Below are 13,167 nucleotides of genomic sequence, written 5' to 3' on the forward strand. Positions count from 1 at the left end.
CCTACTTTGCATACAATGAGGTGACCAAGATGGCCTGCCTGTTTACTCTGAGCTGGACCAACCTTTAGAAAGGCTCTTCTGGCTCTAGGTCCTAACCACCCTTTTCTTTGAACATGTGCTTTAGAAAACTTGTAATTATACATCCTTTCTCTGTTTAAAATACAGATAACCCTTTTTTACAAGCCTCTTTCCTGTTTTACAACCCCAAACTGCCTTTCTGAAGGACCTGGGAGTCATCCTTTGACACGTAATCCTTAAGGAAGATAACACCCCTATTCCCAGTCTCTGTGCGAGGGGGGAGCTAGCGTTCAACAGGCACCAATCAGCAAACACAGATGGCCTCATCAGAGAACCACATGGACAAACTCAGGAAGTTACTCAAGGTGTTCTCCTGGTCAACCTTCCCTCTGAAAGGGCGGGCCTACGCCGGCCGACTCCATCTTGTTCTGTGTCCTCCACCTTGAGTGACTATGTCCCTGACATGACCCCTTTTCCGGGAAAATGGCAGAAACCTCAGACCGCACCTCCTCCCCTTGAGTAACCTCCCGCTCACCGCTCACCGGTTCAAACTTCCTGATCAAAACACGCCCAGCGACCTGCGTAACAGGACTCCGACCCTTCCCCAGCCAATCGGCTGAGGCCACAGCCATTACCTCACCAACTGCCCCTAGACCCCTATAAAACCTTTGTGCTTTTGAAACTCGATGGCTCTCCCTGGTATCTCACTGCTGCGTCGGTGCAGGTAGGGGATTGAGCTCGAGCTAGCTCGAATAAAGGCTCTTTTGCTTTTGCATCGGACTCGGCTCCCTAGTGGTCTTTGGGGATCACGAATTCTGGGCATAACAACCTCCAACTTTTCCAACTTTCCCACTGTCTCACCTCAGTCCACAAACACCTTCCCACCCTTTGTTTCAGCAGAGTTGAGCTCAGACTGAGTTCTGGCCTCTCTTCCCTGCTCCGGTAGCCTCACATAAAGTCTTCCTTGCCTGTTTTACTTCATCCAGTGCAATTTTTGCTTTGACAGAAGAAAACTAAGACAACGTGAGCTTCCTGCAGCACTGAACTTCCATACCCCTTCTATTTATTGAACACTTACTGTGTTCTGTCAGTTGAAATAGTCTAGTCACCCTGAGAGATGGGTACGTGTAATATCCAGGTTCTTTCAGACAAGGAAACCCAGGCTTAAGTCAAAGTTTACCTTGGGTCATTGCTATAATCTGACTGTCTGGGTCCTCCCCTCCTCTTATGTTGAAATCCAGACCCGGATTCTTATGTTGAAATCCAGACCCGGATGTGATGGTATCAGGATGAGGGACATTGGGCACGTGATGAGGCCATGAGGATGGAGCCCCGATGAATGGGATTAGTGCCCATATTATAAGACAGGGCCCCAGAGAGTTCCCCTGCTCCCAGAAATCAGGCTCTCACCACACACTGAATCTCACGGACCTCTGAACTGAGACTTCCCAGCCTCCAGAACTGTGAGAAATACATTTGGGTGGCCCAGCCCACGGTAGGTATTCTATTACAGCAGCCCCAGCTGACTGGGACAGTCACACAGCAAGTCAATTCTGGACACCCCAGCCCTAGACCCAAAACACGTGCCTCCAGACCCCTGGCTTTCAAATACTAAAGGAAACCAAAATAAAATTCTGTTTGTTTAATGTGTTCCCATTAGCTTCTCTGTGTGTCTTGGGGTCCAGAGAAGTGTCTCCTACGTCATGTGCTTGTTTTGGCACTTTCTCCTCCCTGGGAAGTCCGGGATGCATTCCCCAGAGCAGGGGCACTTGGAGAGGAAAAGGAAGGGAGTGAGGTCCAGTGAGGGACATGCAAAACTACAGGATGGAGGGTCAACGCTGGGTGTGGTGGCGAGCGATGTTAGACAGCGAGGTACGGGGAATATTATAATATATATGTTACATACAACGGGCTTTGGAGGGGGCAGAAAGGGTTGTGGAGGGTTCCAGTGTATTGGGGCTTTTGGGGGTGTTAGATGGTTCGCACTTTCCGGCTCTGCGCTCAACAGTGCGGCCATGGGGTGGGCCTTCGGGGAAGTCCAGGAAGCCCACCCTCCGCCTCCCCGGGGAAATGTGGGGAGAAGACACCACCAGGCGGGGTGGTCCCCCATTCCCCGCTCGGGCCTCGAAACCGCCAGTGCTACACCTGCGCCTCTGCCGCTAAGGGACGCGGGTCACCGGGCGCGGGACCTCCTCCCAACGCCTTCGCCAACCGCCCAGCTGCCTGCCGGCCCCGCGAGCAGGTCAGCGGCCACGGACCCTTCCTCGCGCATGCGCGCACGCACCCAGTCCCCCAGCCTGCCCCCTCCTCCCTGCAGCCCCGCCACCTGGCCGGCACGCGCCTCCCTGCCCCCTGCGCGCTCTGGACCCCCCGCCCGGGACCCCTTAGAGTGTGGGGCCCCACCCAGCACTGCCCGAGGCCCCCAGACCCTCAGGGCCCTACCTCGCGGCCCGTGCGCTTGCCCCCAGGCTCTCTGCCTCTAGACCCCGCTGGACCACCCCACCACCCTCCGACTCTCGCGGGCTCCCCTCTCCCTCAAGTGTCATGGTCACCTCAGCGGGCCAGTAGCTCGTGGCAGGAAGTTGGGAGAGATTCAGTGGCCGCCCTCTAGGGTCTGTGGGCGGCAGCAGAGAACTTGCAGAGGTTCCCCCCACTCGGGGGCCCGCAAGCCTGCTGCGGGGGCCACTCGCAGCCCCCGACGTGGGGCGACTCTGGCGTAAGGCGCGCGGTCCTCGAGTCCAGCTCCCCAGCGAGCGCCGCCCGCGCCTCGACACGTGGGCGCTCTGCGCGTTGTGACTCCCACGGCGTCCTCTCCACGCGCTTCCCCGACCCGCCAGCCACTCAGGGGGCCTCACGTCCCGACCTCTCTCCTGCTCCACAGATTCGTCAGTGGTCGCTTCTCTTGGCGGACCCCACCCCAATACCCACCTTCGGTGTAGCTTAAGCTTTGCCAGGCCGGCTCTGAATTCTGCCAGAGGCAAATCTCTTCCCTACCCCGCCGGGGATCGGGTTCTGGCCTCAAGGCAGCAAATGGAATTGGGTTCTTGAACTGTCAGGTTAAGCTTGGTCAGGAGAGGGTGCTGGCGGGACGCTACAGGACCAAAGGCTGCTGCTCCAGGTTCAGTGTTTTCTCTTGATTGTGGCTCTCCCCTTGCTGCCAGCAGCAGGTGTGGGGGACATTTCTGGGCATTCACCCTGTACCTCCCCCGACCCCCATTAACCGTGGATTCTCAGTGCCTCCGGCAGGTGCCCCTGCCTAGCACCAGCCTGCCAACAACCACAGAGAAGAGTTTCCTGCTTGCTAGATCCAGCCACAGTTCCTTGCTGGCTAGCCTAGGCAGCCTGTAACTATGGGGTGTTTCTTGCTTGCTCAGCAGGTGTGGAACAGCCTTGACCCAGGGCCAGGAAACTTCTCCACCATCAAGTGAGCCCCAAGTTCACCTTCTCCAAGAATATCTGAATCCCAGCCTTGGGGAAGGGTCCTCTTCCAAGTTTGTTTCTTCCTTGGATATTTTCCCTCATCCATAGTGTATCCTTTGGAGTTCCCTGTACCTCCTATAGCTAACCCCCTGCTATAATTAATCATTATTTTAACTTTCCCTGTTCAAATTGCTGTGTGGTTTCCTGACTCCAAGTGGGGATACTGACGAACGCTCCTGCTTACTTGCTGGGTGACCCTGGGTAAATCCCTTAACCCCTCTGCCTCTCCCATGTACAGTGAGGATAATAATAGCTGCAATACCTAGCCCAGAGTTTTGTAGTGGGATTAAATAATGCAATGCATGCAAAGTGCTTAGTAGAGGAACTGACATAATTTGTTCGTTTCTTGCTGGAAGATAAGAGGTGAATTGGATCATAGGGACAGTGAAGAGACCACCACACTCAAGGAATTTTAAAAAGAGTCATTAATTATGCCAACTGTGAGACTAGATGCAAGTAAGACCTTAATAAAATGAGTTCCCCGGGGCGCCTGGGTGGCTCAGTCGGTTAAGGGGCCGACTTCGGCTCAGGTCATGATCTCGCGGTCCGTGAGTTCGAGCCCCGCGTCGGGCTCTGTGCTGACAGCTCAGAGCCTGGAGCCTGTTTCAGATTCTGTGTCTCCCTCTCTCTCACCCTCCCCTGTTCACGCTCTGTCTCTTTCTGTCTCAAAAATAAATAAACGTTAAAAAAATTAAAAAAAAAAATGAGTTCCCCCTCCTCTTTTAAAGTTTGCCAGCCTGCAAATTTTGCGATTACTGAAATCACTGATGATTTATGGCGCGTATGGGAGTGGAACCCACAGAAAGTTATACCTAAAAACAATTAGCTTTTGGGTATAATTTTATTACTCACAAATATCCAACTAAGAATATATAAACCTTGAACAAACCATCCTAAAGTAGAGCAGCTTCATGGATTCTTTCTATCTTGCAACTGGACAACAATCATCTCTTGTCTGCTCATCTGCCCGTGAATCTTGAGAGTTACTAGATTTCTCACATGGCTTATGGGGGACTCCATGTGGCCAAACAAGAATCTGAGGAAGAGCTCTGTATATCATTCTTCATTTCTTCTTCTTTTCTTCTTAATCAGAGGTGGGACAAGAATAGAAAAGAAAATAGTATTTTTTAAATAATGGTTTTGCTTTCTGTTCTTGGACTCTAAATGTTATGGTACAAAGATTCTCTTGCAAATGAAGAATCTTGGTTTGAGTTTTGGAAATAATAACCCCACACACCCCTACCCCTTAAAATTTGATACTGATTTTAATTAGATCCTTTTTGGTATAAAATTGTGTGTGAGTGAGGGGTGCCTAGGTGGCTCAGTGAGTTAAGTCTCTGACTCTTGATTGTGGCTTGGGTCATGATTTCATGGTCGTGAGACTGAGCCCCACATCTGATTCCGCACTGGGCATGGAGACTGCTTAAGACTCCCTCTCCCTCTCCCTTTGCCCTCAAAAAATAGTGTGTGTGTGTGTGTGTGTGTGTGTGTGTCCATGGAAAAAATGCTTTGATACATACTTAATGTTCCTCTTAACCACAACTCAAGTACTGAAACAATCCTTTTGCTTTTCAAGCTGTCCCATTTGACAGCACCATTTTTTTTGGATGTTTCTGTTTAAACATTCAGGATGCTCAAGAATATGTCCTTTTCCTACCCTGATTAATGCTGCTCTTTTGTATTTCTAGGAAAACAAACATTTCACCAAATGTCATTAGATTTGTGCATGCTGGATACACAAGCCACCCATGTAAATTTACAGAAGAGTGACATATGTATGTTATTCTTTGGAGGACTCTTTATTATGTAAATACATTTATGCCAAGATATACACACCCATAGTAATGCCCCTCTATGTGTCCAGTAATAGACAGAGTAGTCTAAGGAAGACATAAGGGTCACTGTTTGGGAGTAAATCTCACGGTGCCTTTTCTTGATAATCACCTTCTGTGTTCTCTGGGTTAGCAAAGATCAGGAAGACTTGTTCCAGTGTTATCTGACTGATGGAGTAGTCTTCTAAATTGAATTTCTCTTTAGCTTCCTCCAAAATACCAAACACCTTTGGCAACAACAGCAGGAAAAAAGTGCAGTTACCATTGCAGGCCTCCCCTCCAGCCTCCAACCCAGCTGAGCATCTCCTGCCCGTCCTCCAAGTCCTGCCAAGTTCATGTTGGAGGACAAAAGGGGAAGATGAGAAAATGAACAGATAATGGAGAATCTGCAAGGAAGCACTTCTCTGTCCCTATTATCTTGTTAGACATGACAAATAATGGGATTTAAGAAAGAAAAATCAATGAAACTCTAGGGGCCTTTGAAAAATAACATACTTTAGGGAATTTTTCTGCTCCTCATACAATGTCAGCCTCCCATTACATATGCTTGGATATCAGATACTTCCCCCATCAGAAGTGCTTTCTTAACATGTAATGTTAGAAGAGCATGGTTTCTACATTCACCTTTCCCCAGCTGTTGTCCTTGCTGGGAATGTAGTAGTTTAGGATCCCTTGATTCTCATGCTTTAATACACTACCTAAGAAATGAAAGCAAGATAGATAATCTTAACAGATACCATTTTTAATTTCCAAAATATTGCTATATCAACTTCATTATACACAATTGTTAATACAAAAAAATGACATGGGCAAATAACCCACTCTCTTTGGTACACATGACATGGTTAATTCCTTTCAGATTTATTCCTGATGAATAGCCTTATTATGTGGAGTTCATAGCAATTACTAAAGGTATGCTTTCAGGTAAAGTTGTCAGCTCACATGCCCCGTGTTCAAAACCTGAGCCTCCTCAAATTCTAATGTTAAAGACTTTATTCCTGAACATAGTGCTGAGAATATGATGAGCTGGCTGGATTTTCACTCTGGTTGTGTGGATATGTATGCATGTACAGTGTGCTTGGTGGGGAGGAGAGGAGGACAATGCCTCCTCACTATTCGCATGATCACATGCCCCATGAAAATCAAAATCATGCCTATAGACTACCAAAGTCAGCCTGTATGTTCTGTGTGTTCTTACCCACTGGTGGAATGACAGGGAAAAGGGTGGTATCCATTTCTAATGGGAACAAACATTTACGCTCATCAGTGCACATTTGCAGGTTGATGAAAATTGGATTAACTGGGTTTAAAATGTTTTAAAGTAAAAAATACATGTTCATAATGGTGAGATTTTTTAATGCGAATTTTTAAAAAAAATTTTTTTAAACAGTTTTTTTAAATTTATTTTTGAGACAGAGAGAGACAGAGCATGAATGGGGGAGGGGCAGAGAGAGAAGGAGACACAGAATCGGAAACAGGCTCCAGGCTCCGAGCCATCAGCCCAGAGCCCGACGCGGGGCTCGAACTCACGGACCGTGAGATGGTGACCCGAGCCGAAGTCGGACGCTCAACCGACTGAGCCACCCAGGCGCCCCTTTAATGCGAATTTTAATGCATGTATTGTCTCCATGGTCATGTACAGCTCTTTTTTGTGTGTGAAATATTTGAAACATGGAGTTTAATGAATTACTCAAAGCAAACACTGGTGAAATCATCTCATTTAGGCCAAGTAATAGTAACACAGAAACTCCCATGTGCCACTTCTCAGCCTCTATCCCCCATAAAAAGTCACCAATACCTTCGTTGTTATTGTGGATATTTCCTTTCCTAAGTGTTTTTACCTGTGCATACACCTCTAAAAATTGAGGTAGAGTTTTCCTACCTTTGAAGCTTATGTGAATGGAATCATCTGATATATATATATTTTTTCTGCTTCTTTCACTAAATGTTGTGAGATTCATTCGTGTGGTTGCATATAGCTATAATTCATTTTCCTCTGTAAATAGTAATCCGGTATATGAATATTCCACAGTTTGTTTTCCATTAGGCTACTGATAGACATACAGGTTGTCTGACTATTGTGAATATTGCCGACTTAAGTATTACTTTACTTATCTCCTTGTTACAGGTGGATGCAAGTATCTAATTTTTTTTTTCAACGTTTATTTATTTTTGGGACAGAGAGAGACAGAGCATGAACGGGGGAGGGGCAGAGAGAGAGGGAGGCACAGAATCGGAAACAGGCTCCAGGCTCTGAGCCATCAGCCCAGAGCCTGACGCGGGGCTCGAACTCACGGACCGCGAGATCGTGACCTGGCTGAAGTCGGACGCTTAACCGACTGCGCCACCCAGGCGCCCCTGATTTAGTTTTTTTTAGTAGTGCTTCTTACACACATTAGAGAACTGGATTTTGCTTATGAGCCAAGCTGAATTTTTTTTTTTCATTTCATGCAGGAGTTAAGTCTATTTATATATGCTGAAAGCAACAGTATGTTTAATTGTGGTCCTCCTATATAATTTTTAAAATTATATATACATATATACAGATAAATGCATAAATATAAATACAAATGTAAATATACAAAATACATGTGTGTATGTACTTCACCTTGTGGTTGGTTCTTTTTATTCTTACTGTTATATGGGTGATATATTTTGTTCTTATGGTTAACTTCATACTAATGTCTTTTCCTAATACCCATAAATAGTCCCTTCTTTTCAAGACAGTGGTATAAACATTCAGTGCTCACCAGTAGTTCCTATGCAGAAACTTCTCCAATCATTCCTTAGTCGATACGAAATTTTTGTTTGTATAGTCTTCAGGGAGAACCACTGGGGACAATATCTCCTGAATACCTATTTGTTTATAACTCTTTTTGAATTTTATTCTTGAAGATCATTTTGGCTGCATGTGAAAACTACAGGTTGTATTTTTCTTAGCATAAAATGTTTTATCACAAAGCCTGAGATCAATCTAATTTTCTTTCCCTTATAAACTTTCCTTCTTTCCCTTATCTTTTTACCTGGAATCCAAAGGTCAACCACCTTTATTATTAAAATACAATAGTTACATTGGAATACTCCTTGGTGTTGATGATATTGAGTCAATTTTGCAGGTTGTCCTTTTAGTAAGCAGGTTTGTCTCATCTTAGGAAATTTTCTTGAATGATAGTTTTTAGTATTTATTCCATTTTATGGCTTTCCTTTTCTTCTTTGTGGACTAATTTCATATTGTGTTGGATGGTCCTTGCCTTGCCTCTCTCTTACTTTCACATGCTTAACTATGTTTCTGTTTGATGGTTTTCTGTTTTTCTCCTTTCCAATACCGTTCCCTTGTGCTTTCTGTGTGGTTTATTTGCTCTTGATAGTTAAGTATTTCTGAAATATTTACTTAAAGTATTCTCTCCAGTGAGGTCAGCTGTCTTTATATATCCCCTTGTTGTCTAGCCATCTAATCTTCTTGCCCTTTCAATTCTAATTTAGGATTTTCTTACATACCATCTATTCCCTTCTTAATTCTGTAAGCTCATATTGAAATATTAGATACTAGTTTCATCTACTTTGTAGCCATACAGCTCTGCTGTTCTTTCAATCTCTGTAGGTTATTTTCTTTTATCCTCTTTTATGATATTTTTCTGTGGGATTCAATTTTAATCTTTTCAATCATTTATATTTAAATGAGGTTAATTTTCTTATAGCTTTAGTAGGTGTTTCCTATGTAGAAGGTAGGGTAGGACAGAATATTTTCTTAGCTTTAGAGTCCTCTTTTGAAGGGTTCCTTCTAAGAGTCTTCTGGGATTTATCAAGTAGGCCTTCCTCTGGTACTCTCTGATATCTGCCTCCTGTGGGTCTCTCTCCACTCCAAGCTTAAATTTGAGATCCTTTCCTCCAGAAAGGATATCTGCTTGCTTCTACTTGGAATCAGAGGATGCTACTTTGATGAGGGAGCTTGGGGCAAGCTGAGGGCAAAATGTAGGCTGGCATCCCCTGCCCCCCCCCCCCCCCAACAAGTGGAATATGTGTGATATTCCTTGGACACTCCTGGTTACCCAAAAACAAAGGAAAGGGGTTTAAGTGCTTGCCACAGTAATATGGGAAACTAAGGCAAATGAAAAATTAAGTTCCTTTACTGCTTGTAGCCCATTGACAAGTCCTTGAAACAGAGTGACCTCCTTCTAGGAGCTTAGCTGCCTCAATGATGACAGTTTGCTGGGGCAAAAGAGAACATTAGCTTAACAATATCCCAACCTTAAGGATCCTGAAAGTCTACTTCCTTTATCTCAACTGCCCCAAGATATATGCTGACAATCATACTCCAAGCTTACAGCCCCCCGATATACTTCTGAAGGGTCTCAAGACTGAGGTTTTGTTAAATGGTAATAAATGATGTTTCCCTAGCAACAGCTAGCCCCTCAAGGTCCTGGAAACCTTGCTTCCAAAATTCTTCCAGAGACTTACTCTATCCCTGACTCCCTCCCAACCTGAGGGTGTATAATGTGTTACCCATCAGGACTCCAGTGCAGCTCTTTCTGTCCATGGGTTCTGTCCCCATGCTTTAATGAAATCACCTTTTTGCACCAAAGATGTCTTCAAGAAGTTTTTCTTGGCCATTGGATCCAGACCCCATGAACCAAAACTTCATCATAACTGACCAACCCACTTGTGGCTGTCTCTGGATGAGCTTCCCATCCCTGACGAGGGTCCAGAGCCTCATCAATGATCCCAGTGCCAAGATGGCACTTGCTTCCACAATTCGCATTTTCTAACTGCTCACTGTTTCTTTTGTTTTCTCCTTTTTTCTTATTTTCTGGTTGTTAAAATTTTTTTCCCAATTTTGTTTGTAAGACAATTACTGTATTTAAGATGTATTTGTTTAAATTTTTACCAATTTCTAGGTTATTTTACCAGGAGCACTTTTCAGAATATATAAGCTAACATACTGTAGAAATCATCTTTGCCTTAAAAAAACCACATGGTCATTTAAATTTACTCAGGATTATGCAGAATCATTTACCCTAGATATCTGATTATTGTGGCAAATCCTCTTTAGAGTATACATTCTAGATGACTTTTGCTTGCAATATTTATTTCTTCTTTTTAAAAATCAAAATTTAGATATAGATGCCATGTCAATTCCTTTTTGATTCTGTCATATTTGAATAGGTATTTGCTCTAGCATAATGTAAGGAAGAACAGGGCAACAACCACCTTACAGTTGAGAAAATGCCTCAAACCCACATTTCCATTAAAGCTCTTGTGTCCACATCCTTGAAAATAGGTCTTGGGTCAGTGTTTAGTGTCCTTCCTTCAAGAAGAGCTAGGACAGCACACAGTAGTGAGGTTTTCTGGTCACAGCTTCTCTCATGGTAATTTATCACATGAAATAGAAGTTTGATAGAATAGTACTCAAAAATATGTGAATGAATGCATTAAGTGAGTATTAAACTTCTTTCTTAATGGACGCATCCATCTGCATGTGTCCTATGCACATCATAATCACTATGGCCAACACTGAGGTAATTACTTTCCCATACATCTATTCTCCACATCTCCACTTCCATTCATTTCTTATCTATTTTCTTTTTTTTAAGTTTACTTATTTATTTGGGGGGGGAGGGGCAGAGAGAGAGAGAAAGAGAGAGAGAGAAAGAGAGAGAGAGAGAGAGAGAGAGAGAGAGAGAGAGAGAGAGAATCCTAAGCAGGCTCCACACTGTCAGCACGGAGCCTGACACAGGCTTTGAATCCAGGAACTGTGAGATCATGACCTGAGCTGAAATCAAGGGTCGGATGCTTAACCGACTGAGCCTCCCAGGCACCCTTCTTATCTATTTTCTGATATTTATTCCTACTGTGTAATCAATCATGCTCTTTTCCATTGCCTGAAAGATAAACTTATAACTCCTCAGCCTGACACACAGTGGGAACTTCTCTGATATTTTACTCACCCTCACAAAGTGGAGTAAGATGGAAAACCAGAATTATTAAAATCTTTTCCATGCCTCTGCTTTATGTTTAAGAAAGAGAGGTAAAGGGGCACCTGGATGGCTCAGTCAGTTAAGTGTCCAGCTTCAGCTCAGGTCATGATCTCATCGTTCATGAGTTTGAGCCCCACATCGGGTTCTGGGCTGACAGCTCAGAGCCTGGAGCCTGCTTCAGATTCTGTGGTCTCCCTCTCTCTCTCTGCCCCTCCCCCATTCATGCTCTGTCTTTCTCTCTCAAAAAATAAATAAACATTAAAAAAAAAAAGAAAGAGAGGTAAAGGACAGAAGGAAATAGTTGCTGTCTCTGGTATTGTACCATATAGGCAGAGAGAGAGATGCTTGTTGCATTTAGCAGCAGAAGCAGAACTAATCTTGAGAGAAGAGAAAAACTTAGCGTTTCTTGTTTGCATTTCTATATCACATCCTGGCTGAGATATCAAAAGATTGGGATACATGCTTAGTTAGAATAAAAAGCCTTAAGACTTTGCAAAAGTAATATGTGAAAATGAGCATTGTACTTGAAAATATGACTTTAGTGGTATAATTTATATTGATAGCACAAATCCAAAACTGCCTTATTACAATGATACAAGAGATTAGTGAGAACCTTTTTATATGTGTGTGAAAAAATATGTATCGTAATGCTAAAGTTATAGAAAGAAGGATCCCAAAAGGAATTCAGTATGGAAGGTCAATAAATATCAATATCCCACAGGAAACACTTACTGAAGACATAAAACATATGGATGATGAAACAATAAAACCATGATTTAACACATCTTTATAAAAGTTAGCCTAACCTAGTTTACCTGGGAATGTCATTGTGATGAAAAATTTTAAATCATTCAGTTTATCCTCCTGTGCATCAATCTTGACCTTGATCTTCAGGACGTAAATGTTGCCAAACTTGCTTTTGAGGTGCTGAGGGCTACCCAGGCACATGAACTTTCCCTCCACCATGATGGCCAGCCTGGTACAGAAGGCGTCACATTCCTCCATTCTAGCAAAACATGATACCATAAAAAGTTCTGGTTTTGGAGGACATTCTGTAGTTCAAACAGAGCCAGGATTTGTGACTCTATTTTCAATGTGAAATGGAATTTGGTAATCATAAAGATTATAGTTGGGAAGTGAAAAATTTTCAAACAATTAGTAGAGTACAAATCCTCAAACACAGCATCTCTTAAACTTCCTGCTCTTTCCCCACTCTTAATTATTTAACTCAGTGAGTATTTTTGGCCACTCTATTCATTAGGATTAAGGAGGAACTCACATACACTAAAATTTATTGTCAATATTCCTAGCCCCAAATAATTCTTGCTTATAGTCAGTATAGTACTTGCCAACCCTCGTTCAAGCCTCCAAATGAGCCACACCTATGGGAAGTTATAATGATGGCTTTGCCACTTTCACGTGTCCATGTCACAGCATCCCAGAGCAGGCGTCGGGCTCCAGGGTCCATGCCAGTTGATGGCTCATCTAGCAAAATGACTGAGGTATTTCCCATTAGGGCAATAGCAGTACTCAGCCTACGTTTGGTTCCTCCACTTTATGGTCATAGAAGGAAAGAAAATTTAGAAGAAAGGGAGGTTATACAAATTAGTTATTTATAGGAAATAGCACAAACATATCAACAAACATTTAACATGAAATTGCACAGTGTTGATTAGTTTTACTTCAATAAGTTAGGTCCAGTACAGGTGTATATATCAAATAATTTTCATTTGAAATGTAGATGAGTGACTTCTATGTAACTGATTTTAGCCACATTATCAGTGACATTTATTTACTTGTGCTTAGGGTACCATGATTTCCCAAGTATATGAATCTCCCATAATTCAAAGGGCCTAGATTTC

The 13,167-nt window shown here is 43.6% G+C and overlaps 1 protein-coding gene and 1 long non-coding RNA gene across 7 annotated transcripts in view; both read right to left on the bottom strand.

The window, feature by feature from the left end:
• Positions 1-2,730, bottom strand: part of LOC147573072 (uncharacterized) — a 70,727-nt gene extending 67,997 nt beyond the window's left edge. The window contains exon 1 of the long non-coding RNA XR_015245685.1: positions 2,571-2,730. This is a non-coding gene — a long non-coding RNA (uncharacterized LOC147573072). The remainder of the gene's footprint in view (positions 1-2,570) is intronic.
• Positions 2,731-4,320: 1,590 nt separating this feature from the next.
• The window catches only part of LOC112853127 (phospholipid-transporting ATPase ABCA3-like), a 182,119-nt gene continuing 173,272 nt past the window's right edge, over positions 4,321-13,167 (bottom strand). For 5 of the 6 annotated variants that reach the window (XM_086692808.1, XM_086692810.1, XM_086692811.1 and 2 more), the window contains 5 exons: positions 12,688-12,858; positions 12,121-12,311; positions 5,955-6,028; positions 5,443-5,557; positions 4,321-4,581 (listed from right to left, as the gene is read on the bottom strand). In XM_086692808.1, the coding sequence (XP_086548934.1) occupies positions 4,562-4,581; positions 5,443-5,557; positions 5,955-6,028; positions 12,121-12,311; positions 12,688-12,858 (571 nt within the window). In that variant the 3' untranslated portion in view covers positions 4,321-4,561. The remainder of the gene's footprint in view (positions 4,582-5,442; positions 5,558-5,954; positions 6,029-12,120; positions 12,312-12,687; positions 12,859-13,167) is intronic. The other variant, XM_086692809.1, reaches the window with a different exon arrangement.

Source organism: Puma concolor, chromosome E3 (assembly GCF_028749965.1).
Source record: "Puma concolor isolate L17-30 chromosome E3, mPumCon1.1.hap2, whole genome shotgun sequence".
Taxonomy (NCBI): domain Eukaryota; kingdom Metazoa; phylum Chordata; class Mammalia; order Carnivora; family Felidae; genus Puma; species Puma concolor.